Source organism: Bombyx mandarina, chromosome 04 (assembly GCF_030267445.1).
Source record: "Bombyx mandarina strain Sakado chromosome 04, ASM3026744v2".
Classification (NCBI taxonomy): Eukaryota; Metazoa; Arthropoda; class Insecta; order Lepidoptera; family Bombycidae; genus Bombyx; species Bombyx mandarina.
Window position 1 is genome coordinate 11,358,595 of NC_143211.1, and position 13,651 is coordinate 11,372,245.

The 13,651-nt window shown below is 36.8% G+C and overlaps 1 protein-coding gene across 1 annotated transcript in view; it reads right to left on the reverse strand.

The window, feature by feature from the left end:
- The window catches only part of mib1 (E3 ubiquitin-protein ligase mind bomb 1), a 150,525-nt gene extending 137,867 nt beyond the window's left edge, over nucleotides 1–12,658 (reverse strand). The window contains exons 1-10 of the mRNA XM_028181590.2: nucleotides 12,443–12,658; nucleotides 12,079–12,274; nucleotides 11,223–11,419; nucleotides 10,833–11,000; nucleotides 10,081–10,188; nucleotides 9,504–9,689; nucleotides 8,996–9,160; nucleotides 7,684–7,828; nucleotides 6,375–6,556; nucleotides 5,558–5,827 (exon numbers count right to left, since the gene is read on the reverse strand). Of these exons, the coding sequence (XP_028037391.2) occupies nucleotides 5,558–5,827; nucleotides 6,375–6,556; nucleotides 7,684–7,828; nucleotides 8,996–9,160; nucleotides 9,504–9,689; nucleotides 10,081–10,188; nucleotides 10,833–11,000; nucleotides 11,223–11,419; nucleotides 12,079–12,274; nucleotides 12,443–12,553 (1,728 nt within the window). The 5' untranslated portion in view covers nucleotides 12,554–12,658. The remainder of the gene's footprint in view (nucleotides 1–5,557; nucleotides 5,828–6,374; nucleotides 6,557–7,683; nucleotides 7,829–8,995; nucleotides 9,161–9,503; nucleotides 9,690–10,080; nucleotides 10,189–10,832; nucleotides 11,001–11,222; nucleotides 11,420–12,078; nucleotides 12,275–12,442) is intronic.
- Between the last annotated feature and the right edge of the window lie 993 nt (nucleotides 12,659–13,651).

Genomic DNA, 13,651 nt, shown 5'->3' on the forward strand with positions numbered 1-13,651 from the left:
ATAAACCCACGTTACTTTGTTATTGCATAGATGGGTGGACGAGCTCCCGGCCCACCTAATCTTAAGTGGTTACCGGAGCCCATAGACATCTACAACGCAAATGCCGACTCCCACCTTGAGATATTAGTTCTAAGGTCTCAGTATAGTTACAACGGTTGTCCCACCCTTCAAACCGAAACGCATTACTGCTTCACGGCAAAAATAGGCAGGGTGGTGATACCTACCCGTGCGGACTCACAAGACGTCCTACCACCAGTAATTACGCAAATTAATTTTGCGGGTTTGATTTTTATTACATGATGCTATTCCTTTACAGTGAAAGTCAATCGTAAACATTTGATAAGTACGTATTTCATTAGAAAAATTGATACCCGCCGGCGGGATTAGAACACCGGTGCATTGCAAGATACGAATACACCGGACGCCTTAACCTTTAGGCCAGGACGGTCTCAAAATTACACTTATACACGAAGAAATATTAAATACGCATAAACTAAGAAACATTAAATAGACAAAATAAAACAATTCACACAATTTAGCTCCTCGCGGTCCCTCCAAAATGTCTTTTCATCTTTTTTTCCTAGTTGTTCAATTGTAAATGAATAAATCAAAATCAAATCGAGTTTACGTTCTATACGGTGAAAAATGAAGAATTGTGAGTGTGAGTTGAGATATGCTACTCGCTTCGCAGGGCGTTTATTCACCGAGAGCAGCAATAATGTTATTTCTCGTATATTGGTAGCACGTGATGTTTTGGCATTAGACCGTCTAAATGAAATACAACGCATTTTAACAGCATTTTAATGGGAACCAACCACTTTCAAAATTATTCGGGTAATGTCACGTGTTCAAAACTATTTTGTACCTTTAGAATTAAAGTGGCTCAACCCAAAATTCTTAGTTTCTGGTAAACTTCAATATTGTAATACAATAATTGTATTTTTTTAGTTTTTCGGTTTAAACACTTTAAGGCATGCCATTTTATTTGAAAAAAGACAGAAAGAGTACTTTGTCCTTTTCTAGACTAAAAGAGACTGTTTAATTTTATAAGCTGATAGAATAATATAGAAAAGAATAATAGGATACCCTCTAATCGTCACATTGGAAAAAAGTATGGCTTTATCATTTTATCATTTAAATTATTTTTTATTGCACTTATAAAACTAATTTAATTTACAATATGTAACTACATATATCTATAACTAATCCGTACTTGTCAAATTCCTCATAAATTGTCAATATTCTTAATAAAATTCCTATTAATAATATACAAGTGCAAATGTTGAGCTGCTTGCTAGAAATGATATAATAGTGTTTTGTTTTTTTGTTGTTTCCTTGTAGGCTGCCTGTAATAATCTAAATCTGTGTGAAAGGCAATAAATGATTTTATTATTATCTACTAATGGTAGTCCAGTGGTCGAAATTTGACCATAATTTATTTAAATTTTAAGTTTGAACATTATTATAGTTCTATTGTCACCTTTCTATTATCATCATTTCTATAATAATCATTGCTCTATGTCGCCAAGGCTAATTTGACCACAGATTGATAAATCAATAAACAAAAAAAGTATAAATGCATGTGTGTGTGTGTGTGTGTCAAGTACATGGTAATGTGTGTAAGGTTTTTTTATTCATTTAGTTTATTTCTTTATTGTTTATGCACAATTAAAAAAAATATATTAGCAATCTGCACTACTTCTCTATATTTTCTATAAGTGTGGGAAATTTCATACTTCTCCGTCCGCGCAATTTTCGTAAAAAGGAGTCCAACATTTTTGCTTCACGTATTACCTACTTAAAATGTAGGTTCTTAATAATAATACATAAGTGTTTTGAAATATAAAACTAATCTTAAATTTTTTAGTTATACCACTTCCATTCTAAGGGTGCAATTTCGTAAACAAACTTTGCCGTAATGGCGTAACCTTTAAAATACACGAAAACTGCCCAGCATAAACATATTTTTTTAGTAACTTTAATAGAAGTATTAGAATTAGAAGTTTATTATAGAATTTATTTAATTGTAATTACATATTTAGACAACCTTAACATAATTAATCTTGGAATAGGTAATTATTTCAGCTTTTTTTAATTAAGAAATTATGTTTTACATAGGTTTAATCATTTACCCGTTGAACGTTTATAAAATGATTGTATTTACGGTAATAGTGTTGATGATCTTCATTAGGTGGCCCAAATATACTAAAATTATTACGAGCATCCATCCTTATTTATAAATGTGTAAAGAAGCAAAATTATTATTACATTGTTCAAATTTCTATATAATTTATAAATATAAATCTGTACGTATGTACCTGTAAATATGTATATTGCGCGCGTGTGTGTGTGTGTGTGCGCGTGTGTATGTGCGTGTGTTTATATATTTCTATAATAGATAGGTACACAGTGTGCAATTCATTTCGAAATTATTCTTGCCCATCTAATGGTTGTCTGGAAGAGATCACTCTTAGCGATAAGACCAAGAAAGAATGTTTCACAATATTTATTCATTTTGTGTACAATAAAGAATACCTACTCTTTCACTGGTGGTAGGACCTCTTGGGAGTCCACACGGGTAGGTACCACCACCCCGCCTATTTCTGCCGTGAAGCAGTAATGCGTTTCGGTTCGAAGGGTGGGGTAGCCGTTGTAACTATACTGAGACCTTAGAACTTATATCTCGAGGTGGGTGGCGCATTTACGTTGTAGATGTCTATGGGCTCCAGTAACCACTTAACATCAGGTGGGCTGTGAGCTCGTCCATCCATCTAAGCAATAAAAAAAAAACAACTCTATCTCACACTCTCTCTCTCATCAAACAACTCTTTAAAAAAAAGCAATGATTTAATAAGAATTAAATGAAAAAGCAAAGAATTAATATGTACATATTTACAACTAGCTAGACGTCTATAAAATTTTCTAACCGAAAAAAGATATGTGTATAAACCATTAGAATAGATAAAACCTTCAAAAACAACATTATTATTAAAAACGAAAGAAAAAATCTTGATATTGTATTGGTTTCACGGCAAAATTTTTAGTGACTACTTAACTTCCTTGAAAGTGAAGAAATACTCTCAAAATCCATTAATTTGCAACTCGCACTCGCACATACAATAATCGAGAGGCTCACTTCGGTAAAGCTATTCGATACATGAGACAGCAACATTAACAAACCTTCTCTCTCCCACAAAATGAGATTCATAAGCTTACCACTAGGTGGCACTGATACAACCTCACACAAATTAAACATATCATTAACATCGACTGAGTAATTAAAAAAACTCGCACTAAGCACAGGTACATTACCCATTACCCGAATAATTATAAATATCGTTAGAAAGCTTGGCATTTCAATTAAACGCCTTAAAAAACCCTTGCGTGCTACCAATATAAAAGAAAAAATTATCGCTTCTCAAGATGAATAAACGTCCTGCAAATCAAGTAACTCGCACTCAGAGCTCCGCACGTTTCACCGTGAAGAGCGTACACTCGATGCGAGTCATTCGATTCGATTTTTGAAACTCGCACTAAGCCTACAGTACTAAAAAAGCATCGTATGAATACTAGTGTTCACCCAATAATTCGACCATAATGACTCCCACCTGAAGAACTAAATTCGTTTGATTTTTCTCATTTTTTAGTTTTTTATTTTTAAAAAAAATGACGTATGTTTGCGTATTGCCATATTTAAAAAACGATTTTTTTTTCATTGTGAGAACAAATGTACAAGCTTCAAGATAGTGTTTGGAAGAGGCAGTTAATCGCTCGAGGCCGTGGTGGGTGTCGGACTGAGAGGGCGTCCGCGTCCGACGACACTCTAACTTTATTAAGGACAGGGCTCCGTCGTTGAATTAAGGTGACGCGCTTACACAATGCTCCATTCAGATTTAAATAGCTTTACGCCCAATTGCGCTTCAATATGGCCTCAACTCCCCGGGGATAGTAATATAATTAAACAAAGATCTCGGAGATAACTTCTCACAAAACAATTTCAGGAAGTTTGCTAATTCGATTTCCACTTAATTAATAAATCACAAGTTAATATTTAAGGACACGATTCGGAATGCGCCAAGCATTTCCTATTTCGAAATTATCCAGCAATCTGATTTCGTATTCCGAATTCAATACTAATTGTATTGCGTCCATCGTAACGATAGATTTTTTTGTTTCAAACACAAGTAATTAAGTAAGGGTGTTTGATATATATTTAATGTCTTTGTAGGCACACATTCTGTAGACTGAGAACAAAGGCTGGCGACAAGTGGTGAGGAATAGAGGCTAAAGCCTGAACAAAGTTTGGCAATTATGGCGACCGCATGTCTGAGAGCGAAGCTACACTCATTACCGACTGAAACTCGACTCGTCTAGATTAAAAGTCGGAGATAACAAAAGCTCTTTAGAAAATAACGTTGAATTAGATAAGCAAAGGTTTCGTCGAAGTAAACAAACTTATCACGACACTTCCACTCTTCATTGACTTTGTATATCTAACACTCGTCCAAGGTAATTACATCAAGAATTTTAATATTCTTAAGAGCGTTGGGTAGTATTGTGGCTGATATCGTTCTTATTGCCTTTATACTTGCAACATTAATTGAAATTTCTTTTTGATTAAGTGAAATCAATATTTTTATTATTTACTCAAGATTCTTAACTACAAATATTTCAATATGCACTTTTCCTAATGATCTCCCCTTTACATCCTTCTCATCTTGAGTAGGTATTGGTCAACATGGCGATTGCGAATTCGCGAAATTCATATTTGGGCACACCGCGATGTATGATTCATAGAAACGAATGGTCGAATTATTTCGACTGGAGATACTGCGCGAGCTGGTTTACGACTCGTAAATACTAGCTACATGTTATTTAGGCCATAAAAAGAAGCGGGTTATGATTGGTTATGCATGTGTTGTCAACTATGCGGAGATGATTCTGTTACTTATTTTTTACCGTTGCACTGATTTTTACATTTACTTACCTATTGAATTCATACACAGTGGATTCTAATACAATAGATATGTATTATAGTTATCTTCCCGAGATAGGGCGGTGCGGCAGCTGTGATGTCTATAGGTTCCTGCATGACTACGTATCGTAGTCAAATGGATCGAGCACTCATCCCCTCTCTGCTCGGTAGGTACTGCTGCGGTATGGAGTGTCTTATCTGTCTCCGTTGAACCCCTGATATCATTGAGCGACAGTGACCACTCATGATCGAGTATGAAGCGTTCGTATGGAATCCAATGCAATAGTTTATTTATTTATTGCTTAGATGGGTGGACGAGCTCACAGCCCATCTGGTGTTAAGTGGTTACTGGAGCCCATTTACATCTACAACGTAAATGCGCCACCCACTTTGAGATATAAGTTGTAGGATCTCAGTATAGTTACAACGGCTGCTTCACCCTTCAAACCGAAACGCATTACTGCTTCACGGCAGAAATAGGCGGGGTAATGGTACCTGCCCGTGCGGACTCACAAGAGGTCCTACCACCAGTAAAAAAGTTAGAGTAGTAAAGTAAGGTAAGAAGTAGTTGTCGGACATGACCTGCAGGGCGGGGTGCACGGCGAGCTGCAGCAGCGTGCGCACGACGCCGAGGTGTCCCTTGTTGACGGCGATGTGCAGCGGCGTCTGGCGGCGGCGGTTGCGTGCGTTGAGGTCGGCGGCGGCGGCGCCCAGCGCGCGCAGGGCGGCCGGCTCGTCCCCGAAGGCGGCGTGGTGCGCGGCGCGGTCCCCGTCGCGGTCCTCCGCGTCCACCTCCGCGCCCGCCTCCACCAGCGCGCGGATCACCTCCACGTGGCCGTTCTGCGCGGCCGCCTGCACACAACACCACACTACATCTCTTATCTCTAATCTACATCTCTTATTCTTCTTCTTAGTCGCATACTTCATTGCTGAAGGTCGTGTCCCCGAAAGCCCTTCGTGGCTCTTTGTACCATCAGCGTCCATTTCCTTCGGTTGTCGGCTTCTCTCAGGGCGGTCGCAACAGAGTCCAGTGAGCGCAGTTATAATCTACATACAATCCAAATATTGTTACTGCCTCTGAATGTGGGTCGTATAGGATGGAAACCTTGAAGCCATTGTAACCTAAATGTTTTGCTTTTGCTGGATGGAAAACAATTCGATGGATTTTAACATAAAAATATTAATCATTCAAAATTCACAACCTCTCAATATTTTTAGTTTTGTATGAGACTGACGCATTGGACGTTCACGTGAAAGTTCTACGTTACTCAATTTTTTTTTGTTTCACCGCCCTCTGATTTTCTGTGATATCCCGAACCCATAGACATCACACTGTGAAAGACTAAATTCTACTTGAATCTCGAGATGTAAGTCTCGTGTGAGCGCTACGAGTAGGTACCTGCAGCGCGGTGTGTCCGCCGTAGAAGCCGTTGACGTCGGCCTGTGCGCCGTCGGTGCGCGCCAGTATCTCGGCGCAGCGCGTCGCGTCGCCGTTGGCGGCCGCCTTCACCAGCTCCTCGTTTGCATCTCCGGTCACGTGGGATTCAAATAACTTTTTTAAAAGCGCCGATAGCCGTTCACCTGCACGACAAAACATACTTATAGTGCAAATCACGATATCAAACATGATGTAAGATATCCATTAATTCATTTTTTTAATAATAGGTTGTATTCTCTTGTACTCAAAAAAAAAGAAAAAAAAGATACAAATACACACTAAGACGTACAAATTTACGGATTTTTTACGTAGATCCGATCTTTTTCTTTTATTGATCATGACAATCAATCTTATAGTTGTAGTGATACAAATAGTATAGCTATTCTAATTGTAAACAAACAAATCGACAAAAAATTAGTCAAAAACACGGGCCTAAATAAGGATTCCTTTCTATATTCTCCGGTCGCCGAGGACCTTCGAGGCGTTATATGAAATATCGGTCATATATACATATATACATTTAAATTTTATCGAATATAAGCGCACGGCGTCAGAAATCTTTTAAAATATGTTATTGAAATTTTTCTCAGTTACACAAACAGAATATGGTCTTTTAAGGTCACACAATTACGTGCGATGGACACTACGAACTTCTAGAAAGGAGTAAATATTCACAAGAAAAACCATGTAGGATTCGAAAGCGAAGACTAAAATACTGATTTACAAAATATCCTTAGTGATATTGCGTTTTGTAAACTTTTACATATTACAATCATCCAAGGTTATGTCACTGACGTCTTCCATAGAGGCTTAGATTACAGTACCCAGTATAGACGGTGAGAGGTGGATGGGGGAAGCCGAAAACCCGCCTCAGGGGGCAACGAGTCACTGATAATATTGGTAGCAGAATCTAGCAGCATTACTTTTTTTGTTGTTCTATTATAATAAACTTTTCTTACCTTATGGGAAGGGTAAAAGTAGTCCCGATAAATAACAAATTAAAGAGCGGACTTTGAGTGTAGTATGGACATGTGAGGCGTAGAGAGAAGATGCATGTGACTAGGAGATGTATGGAAATGGTAGTGCAAGGTAGAGGGGAAGAGGTCGACCGAAGAAGACATGGACGCAGTGAGTGAATGACGATTTGAGAGAGAGACAGGAGTGAGTGTTGAGATGACGGCTGATAGAAGAGAATGGAAGAGAAAAATTAGCTGTTCTGACCCAATATGGTGGGATAGGGTGGAGAAAAAGAAGAAGAAACTTTTCTTACCTGAAGAGTTTCCCGGAATGCTGCCATCGGACGACGCAACTTTTGTCACCGCGTTCGGATTGTACGTCCATGACGTATTACACACTTCCACCTTTAGATCGTTATCGTGATAAATCTGCTGCACTCGTCCTATCTTGCCAAGAGTCTAAAACATATTAAGGCAAATGTTTCTCTTTCACTCTAGATATAACCATGTGTAACGCGTTAATTCAATTAATGAAATAAAATTGTGTGGTTCTGAAATTTTATTATAAACATGAGTGGAAAGGAGGTCACTTGTCGCAAAAACTGTTTTTATACAAAGTTTTACGTAATTTTCTTTATCTTTTTCTTAGGGTAATGAACTTTAGATTATAATTTAAATAGATATTATTCGAATAGTGGTAAAAAGGTAGTTCATTATAACTGCATTTTGAAATGTTTAATTAGCAAAATTGTGATCATCGGTATCCGACCCTCTGGATCTATTATCATGATTTTATATCCTTAAATAAATATTATATACCGACTATTAATAAATTTTACATTGTTTCAAAAATTGGTTGGTTGAACGATATCATTATACAAACGCTTTTATTCGCATCTATTGTCATCCTCCCACTAATTGTTATCCAGATTTCCCAAATCCAAGGTGGCCATAACCGTGACTTCAACGTCAAATAGGCGTCCGGTACAGCGATTGACGTCACAACATGAATGCCACCTCCTATCTTAAGACGTGAGGTCGAAACGTCACTTTATATAGCCAGGGCCCCATTCTTGAAATTCAAAAGCATTACTGCTTCGCAGTAATATTGCAGTGCTGACGTGTGCGGTTTCGCAATGCGCCGTTATCTACAATAAATCAACTAACAAAAAGAACATGCCGTATATAGTTAGGTAAACTATGAAAGACGGAATGTTGCTGCATTTAAATAAATTACATACATACTATTTACCATAAGATAATTTAAAATCAAATTTTTAGACCGAAATCGTGTTACTTCGTATGAATGCGTCCACATGCGGTGATTATGCTAGAGTATGTGGAGGTTAATGGCGAAGGGAAGATCTTCTACCGAGTAATATTACTCGGGTGACTGACGGTCCGAATGTTGTTATTCGGAACTTGTATATATGCAAGCTTATCTTGTAAATTTCGTAAACGAGATGGCATCCGTCAAACGTCTTGTGTTGTATGATATCCACCGGCACAAATGGAATTAACTCGTTGAGTACAACAGTTCGATGTCGAGTTCGATAAGAGCTAGGGTTAGAAACCTGCCTTCAGAAAAAAAAACACGCATAGTCATAGGTTACAGTTTAGACTAACAGGTGCCATGGCCTCGGCCCACTCCCCGTGTCCTCGCTGCAGCGCCTTGACCCGCTCCTGGTCGGCGCAGACCTGCACGAGGTCTCCCACCGCGAACCCTCCGCCCGCGCCCGCCGCCCCCGCGCCGCCCGTCGGGCTCGTCGTCGTGTACGCGCCGCTGAATATCTGAACGTGGAAGCGTAAACACATTACATTCGCAAAATTATAATTTGCGTAACTACTGGTGGTAGGACCTCTTGTGAGTCCGCGCGGGTGGGTACCGCCACCCTGCCTATTTTTGTCGTGAAGCAGTAATGCGTTTCGGTTTGAAGGGTGGAGCAGCCGTTGTAACTATACTCGAGACCTTAGAACTTATATCTCAAGGTGGGTGGCGCATTTACGTTGTAGATGTCCATGGGCTCCAGTAAACACTTAACACCAGGTGGGCTGTGAGGTCGTCCACCTATCTAAGCATAAAAACAAAAAAAATATTATAATTAATTATAAATAGAACATTTAGATTTCTTACCTTAGTTAAAACAGCAGGGTTAAATGTCCACCTATTTCCACTTGGATAAGTTACAACAATGTCGTGGTCCTCATCTATGCCAACCACAGTACCGGTGATACCGAGACACTCGAACATACCATCTGTCCAACCACCATGACCATGTTGTAGTGACTGCACTATTTCAAGATCAAGGTCTACATTCACCTGCAATTAATTACATTACATTGTTTAACTGAAATGCTTCAATATTTCATAGTTTCTTATGTTTCAATGTTAGTTCCATTGCAGCTGTGAATAATTTATGGTTGGAGGTCCCATTTATGATGGTCCCATTTAAACAAGAAGAAGAAGTTAGCATCACAATGACAACATATTTGTTTAAAAATAACAATCCTAGTGGGAAATCGATAGATAGATTTATTTTTATTTATAATTATTTGTATTATTACTCAATTTAACACTACCCTATATAATGGCTACGGAAGCCTTAATTCACAATTGAAATTACTTTGCAATAAGTGTTTTTTTTTTTAATTAAGATACTGTAGACTATTTTCCCTTATATTTTGTTAACAACATAATATAGCATTCGTACCTGATCACCAACTTGTAGTCCATGTGGGCCTGTTCTTCCAGGGCCAAGTTCGCCTAGCAATGGCAAGTGTTCCTTGTACACATTCTGACCTTTCACATCATTAACAGCCTGTCGAAAAACAGTGTTTTAACAAATCACAGCTTTCATAGCATGAGCCTAATAACTATAGGAATTACAACAGAAAAAAAGATTCTCATAAAATAATAATAATATCAAGTTGGGGTTTTAATCTATATTTGAAAAATTACTGTTATTAGGGATACTTAATGATTTCTAATTTTATTTGATGTACAGATAATGCCATAGATAATACACATAAATTAGTTATACATAAGCAACTCGAGCACTCAACACAAATGTTTACGGGCGTCGGCCACTAGATTACTTCGCTTAGATTAGTTTCTCATTGCTCCTGTAGATGGCAGTAACATATTACCTATCCTATATTTTATTTATAATGAAGGTTTTGTAAATTTTCAGAAACCACAAATTGATAAAATTTAATCAATTTGTCTATAACAAATAAAGACATGAATGATTTATTATTTTATTATTTTCTGTTTAGTTATACAATAATTAAATGCCTTAACTTTAACAACATATAAGTTTAGGGGCCTCCGCTACAAGATGTCGCTAGTTTCCATACAGAAAATATATTTGTCTTAAAGTGTCGCAGTTTCGGGGCCCTGGATAATGCAGCAAGATGCATAATTTTTGTTATACCTACACCTAACATAGCAATAAAAAATTACCTTCAGGTCAGCCATTCCCTCAAAGCCTACCCTGTAGAGATTTTTGGCACCATTATCCCACACAACATATGCAGCAGATCGTGGACTAGCTGCTGACCAATCTTGGATTTCATTGACTTTTCCACGCCTACAATTTCCACCATCTTGATCTTCCCACTGCCAATCCACCTTAAATAATATTCTATTTAATATCACTTAATGTTTTACTCAAATAAACTTTGCATCATAATATAATTTGAATTTGCCTAAAATAAATCTGAAATTATTAGATTTAACTAATCTATTTTTAATATTACTCTAAAACTTCTTTCTATTTAAAGAATTTGTTTCTCTTTAAAATGGATTTTTTTTGGTTATAATTTTTTTTCAACATTTTAAAAAATCACTTACCCCTCTTACGACTCTCGCTCCTGGAAAGATACCTCTGACAGCCTGTTTTTTACTTTTTCTTCGTGGTTCAACCAAACATCTTTGTGCCCCTGGTGCACTAATTCTATAAAATCTATGACGTAAATTATGTTTATCTCCATGATAGCAGACAGAGCATAGATCATAATTGCTGCATTCAGCACATTTCCAACGTATACCTGGAAACATTTTCATTGCGTTAGCTAAGTATGGAATAATTTGAAAAAGTTTGTTAATATCTATTAGTCCCATTAATTTAAGTTGATGAATTTGTTGTTTAATTATTGTTTAGTCACATAAATTTTCATTAACTATATAAAAGCACTGGCAACAATATTGTGAATTCACCTATCTCTTGTGTAACTTTCTTTCTTTTTATTGCCCTTGTATTAATATAAATATTTGTATAATATATTTATATAAACTACATATTTAATTATAATTATAATTTTTTTTTTTTTGATAAAGCCGTCTTAATTAGTTGCCCTCGTTTTATTATTATTCGCCAATAGATGTCAGGAAGAGTTGATTATTAAAAACACGAATAAAACAACATTTTCTGAAAATGCTAAATTGATTTATCGCCCCCAAAATCCCCTGTATACTAAATTTTATGAAAATCGTTGGAGCCGTTTCCGAGATTCAGATTATATATATATATATATATATATATATATACAAGAATTGCTTGTTTAAAGGTATAAGATTCCATTTATCTAATTGTAGGGACATAATGAGACATGTTAAGTCAGCCCTCTTCAACAGTACATGAAGACCACAACTACTCTATCAAGTGTGATGATATAGAAGAGGAAGAAATTGTATAAGCCAAACATACCAAAAATGGGTTGTTGCCTGCAAGTATCACACATAGTTCCTTCATGTTTCACACCAGTAGGGGCACTATCCAGGATTCGTAGATCATAGGCACCTGAACATCTATAATTTGCAGCTGTTCCATTATCCCAAACGACTACTACTTCTTCTGGAGACTCAAAATTCCTTACAGTGCCAAGATGGCCCTCTCCTCCATCCTAAGCAGAATGGTTATAAAAATTATAAACAACATTAGTAGAGCCTGGATGCTCATAAAAATAAAGTAGGATAAAAATTAACTGATTCATCACAAAATATAAATTATATAAAATTATAAATTTCCAGGCAAAGCACTCAAATATCTATTGTTTTCGTGTTTTTTTTACCTGTTTTCCCCACTTCCAATCTGGACCTCGAATCACACGAGCTCCTACTCCTTCCATCATAAAACGGGTGGGTCTAGATGATGTTGATGAAACAGAGATATTACTCTCCATTTTGACTTTCTCAGAGGTATATTATAAAATAATTATATTTCTTTTAATAAACCTAAAAAGTTGGAAATTAGAAACCTTCAATAGGAGAATCAAAACTTTGTTTGACACCAAAGAGTTTTGACACTTTCGAATGGCAACTGACGTCTGACAGTAGTAGTGATTCTATTTTTCCAACTGAAAAGGCAAAGGCATTATACCTCCTAAGCAATACAGCTTAATTATTTTTTATGAAAAATGATACTGAGTCAAAGAAATAACAAAGAAATAATGATGATACTGAGCCAGTGCCGGAACTAGTCTGTAATAGCTTTTTTTTTTCTTATAATGTAAGTAGTAAGGGTGCGGACCTGCTCAGATTGCAATGCAGGATGCTGCTTTAATTGACATCGAGGATGCCCTAGTAGTTGAAGTGTGAAGACAGCAATTGTTTCGTTGCAGGCTTAGAAGGAACACTAAGGAGAAGATTTGTCACAGATTGATATTTGATATTTCTCTGTAGATTATCGATGCTAATATTGTTGTTTGAAAGGTTTGAAAGATTTGTTCTAAGCTGTGCGATTCAGATTTTTTTGTTGTTGTTTTTTTATTGACCTTGTAGGCAGATGAGCAATCGGCCTACCTGATGGTGAGTGGTTATCGTCATCCATAATAATAATAATAATATAATAATATAATAATAAAGCCATTTAATCCAATTCTCACTCTCGATTTATAACACAATGATTGTTAGTAAGTTGTAGTTTAAAATTAAAAGGTTACATACTTATAATTAATTAATTATTTAATATTAGTACTATTTATGAGATTTGGACCCCTATTTGGGTAAAGGCCTCCTCCATCCTTTTCCATGACTCCTTGTCCTTGCCTGATTTTATTCAGTCGTTTCCTGCGACGTGTGTTATGTCATCAGCACATCGTCTTAATTGTCGACCAACATTCCTTTTCCCCATTGGTCCTTTCCATCGTGTGGCTTCAATGGTCCATCTGTTGTCTGGGTATCGTGAGATGTGTCCGGCCCATCTCCACTTAAGTGAGAGTGCGTGGCTGAGAGCATCGGTAAGTTTAGTTTTTTGACGAATGCTTTCATTCTTAATTCTA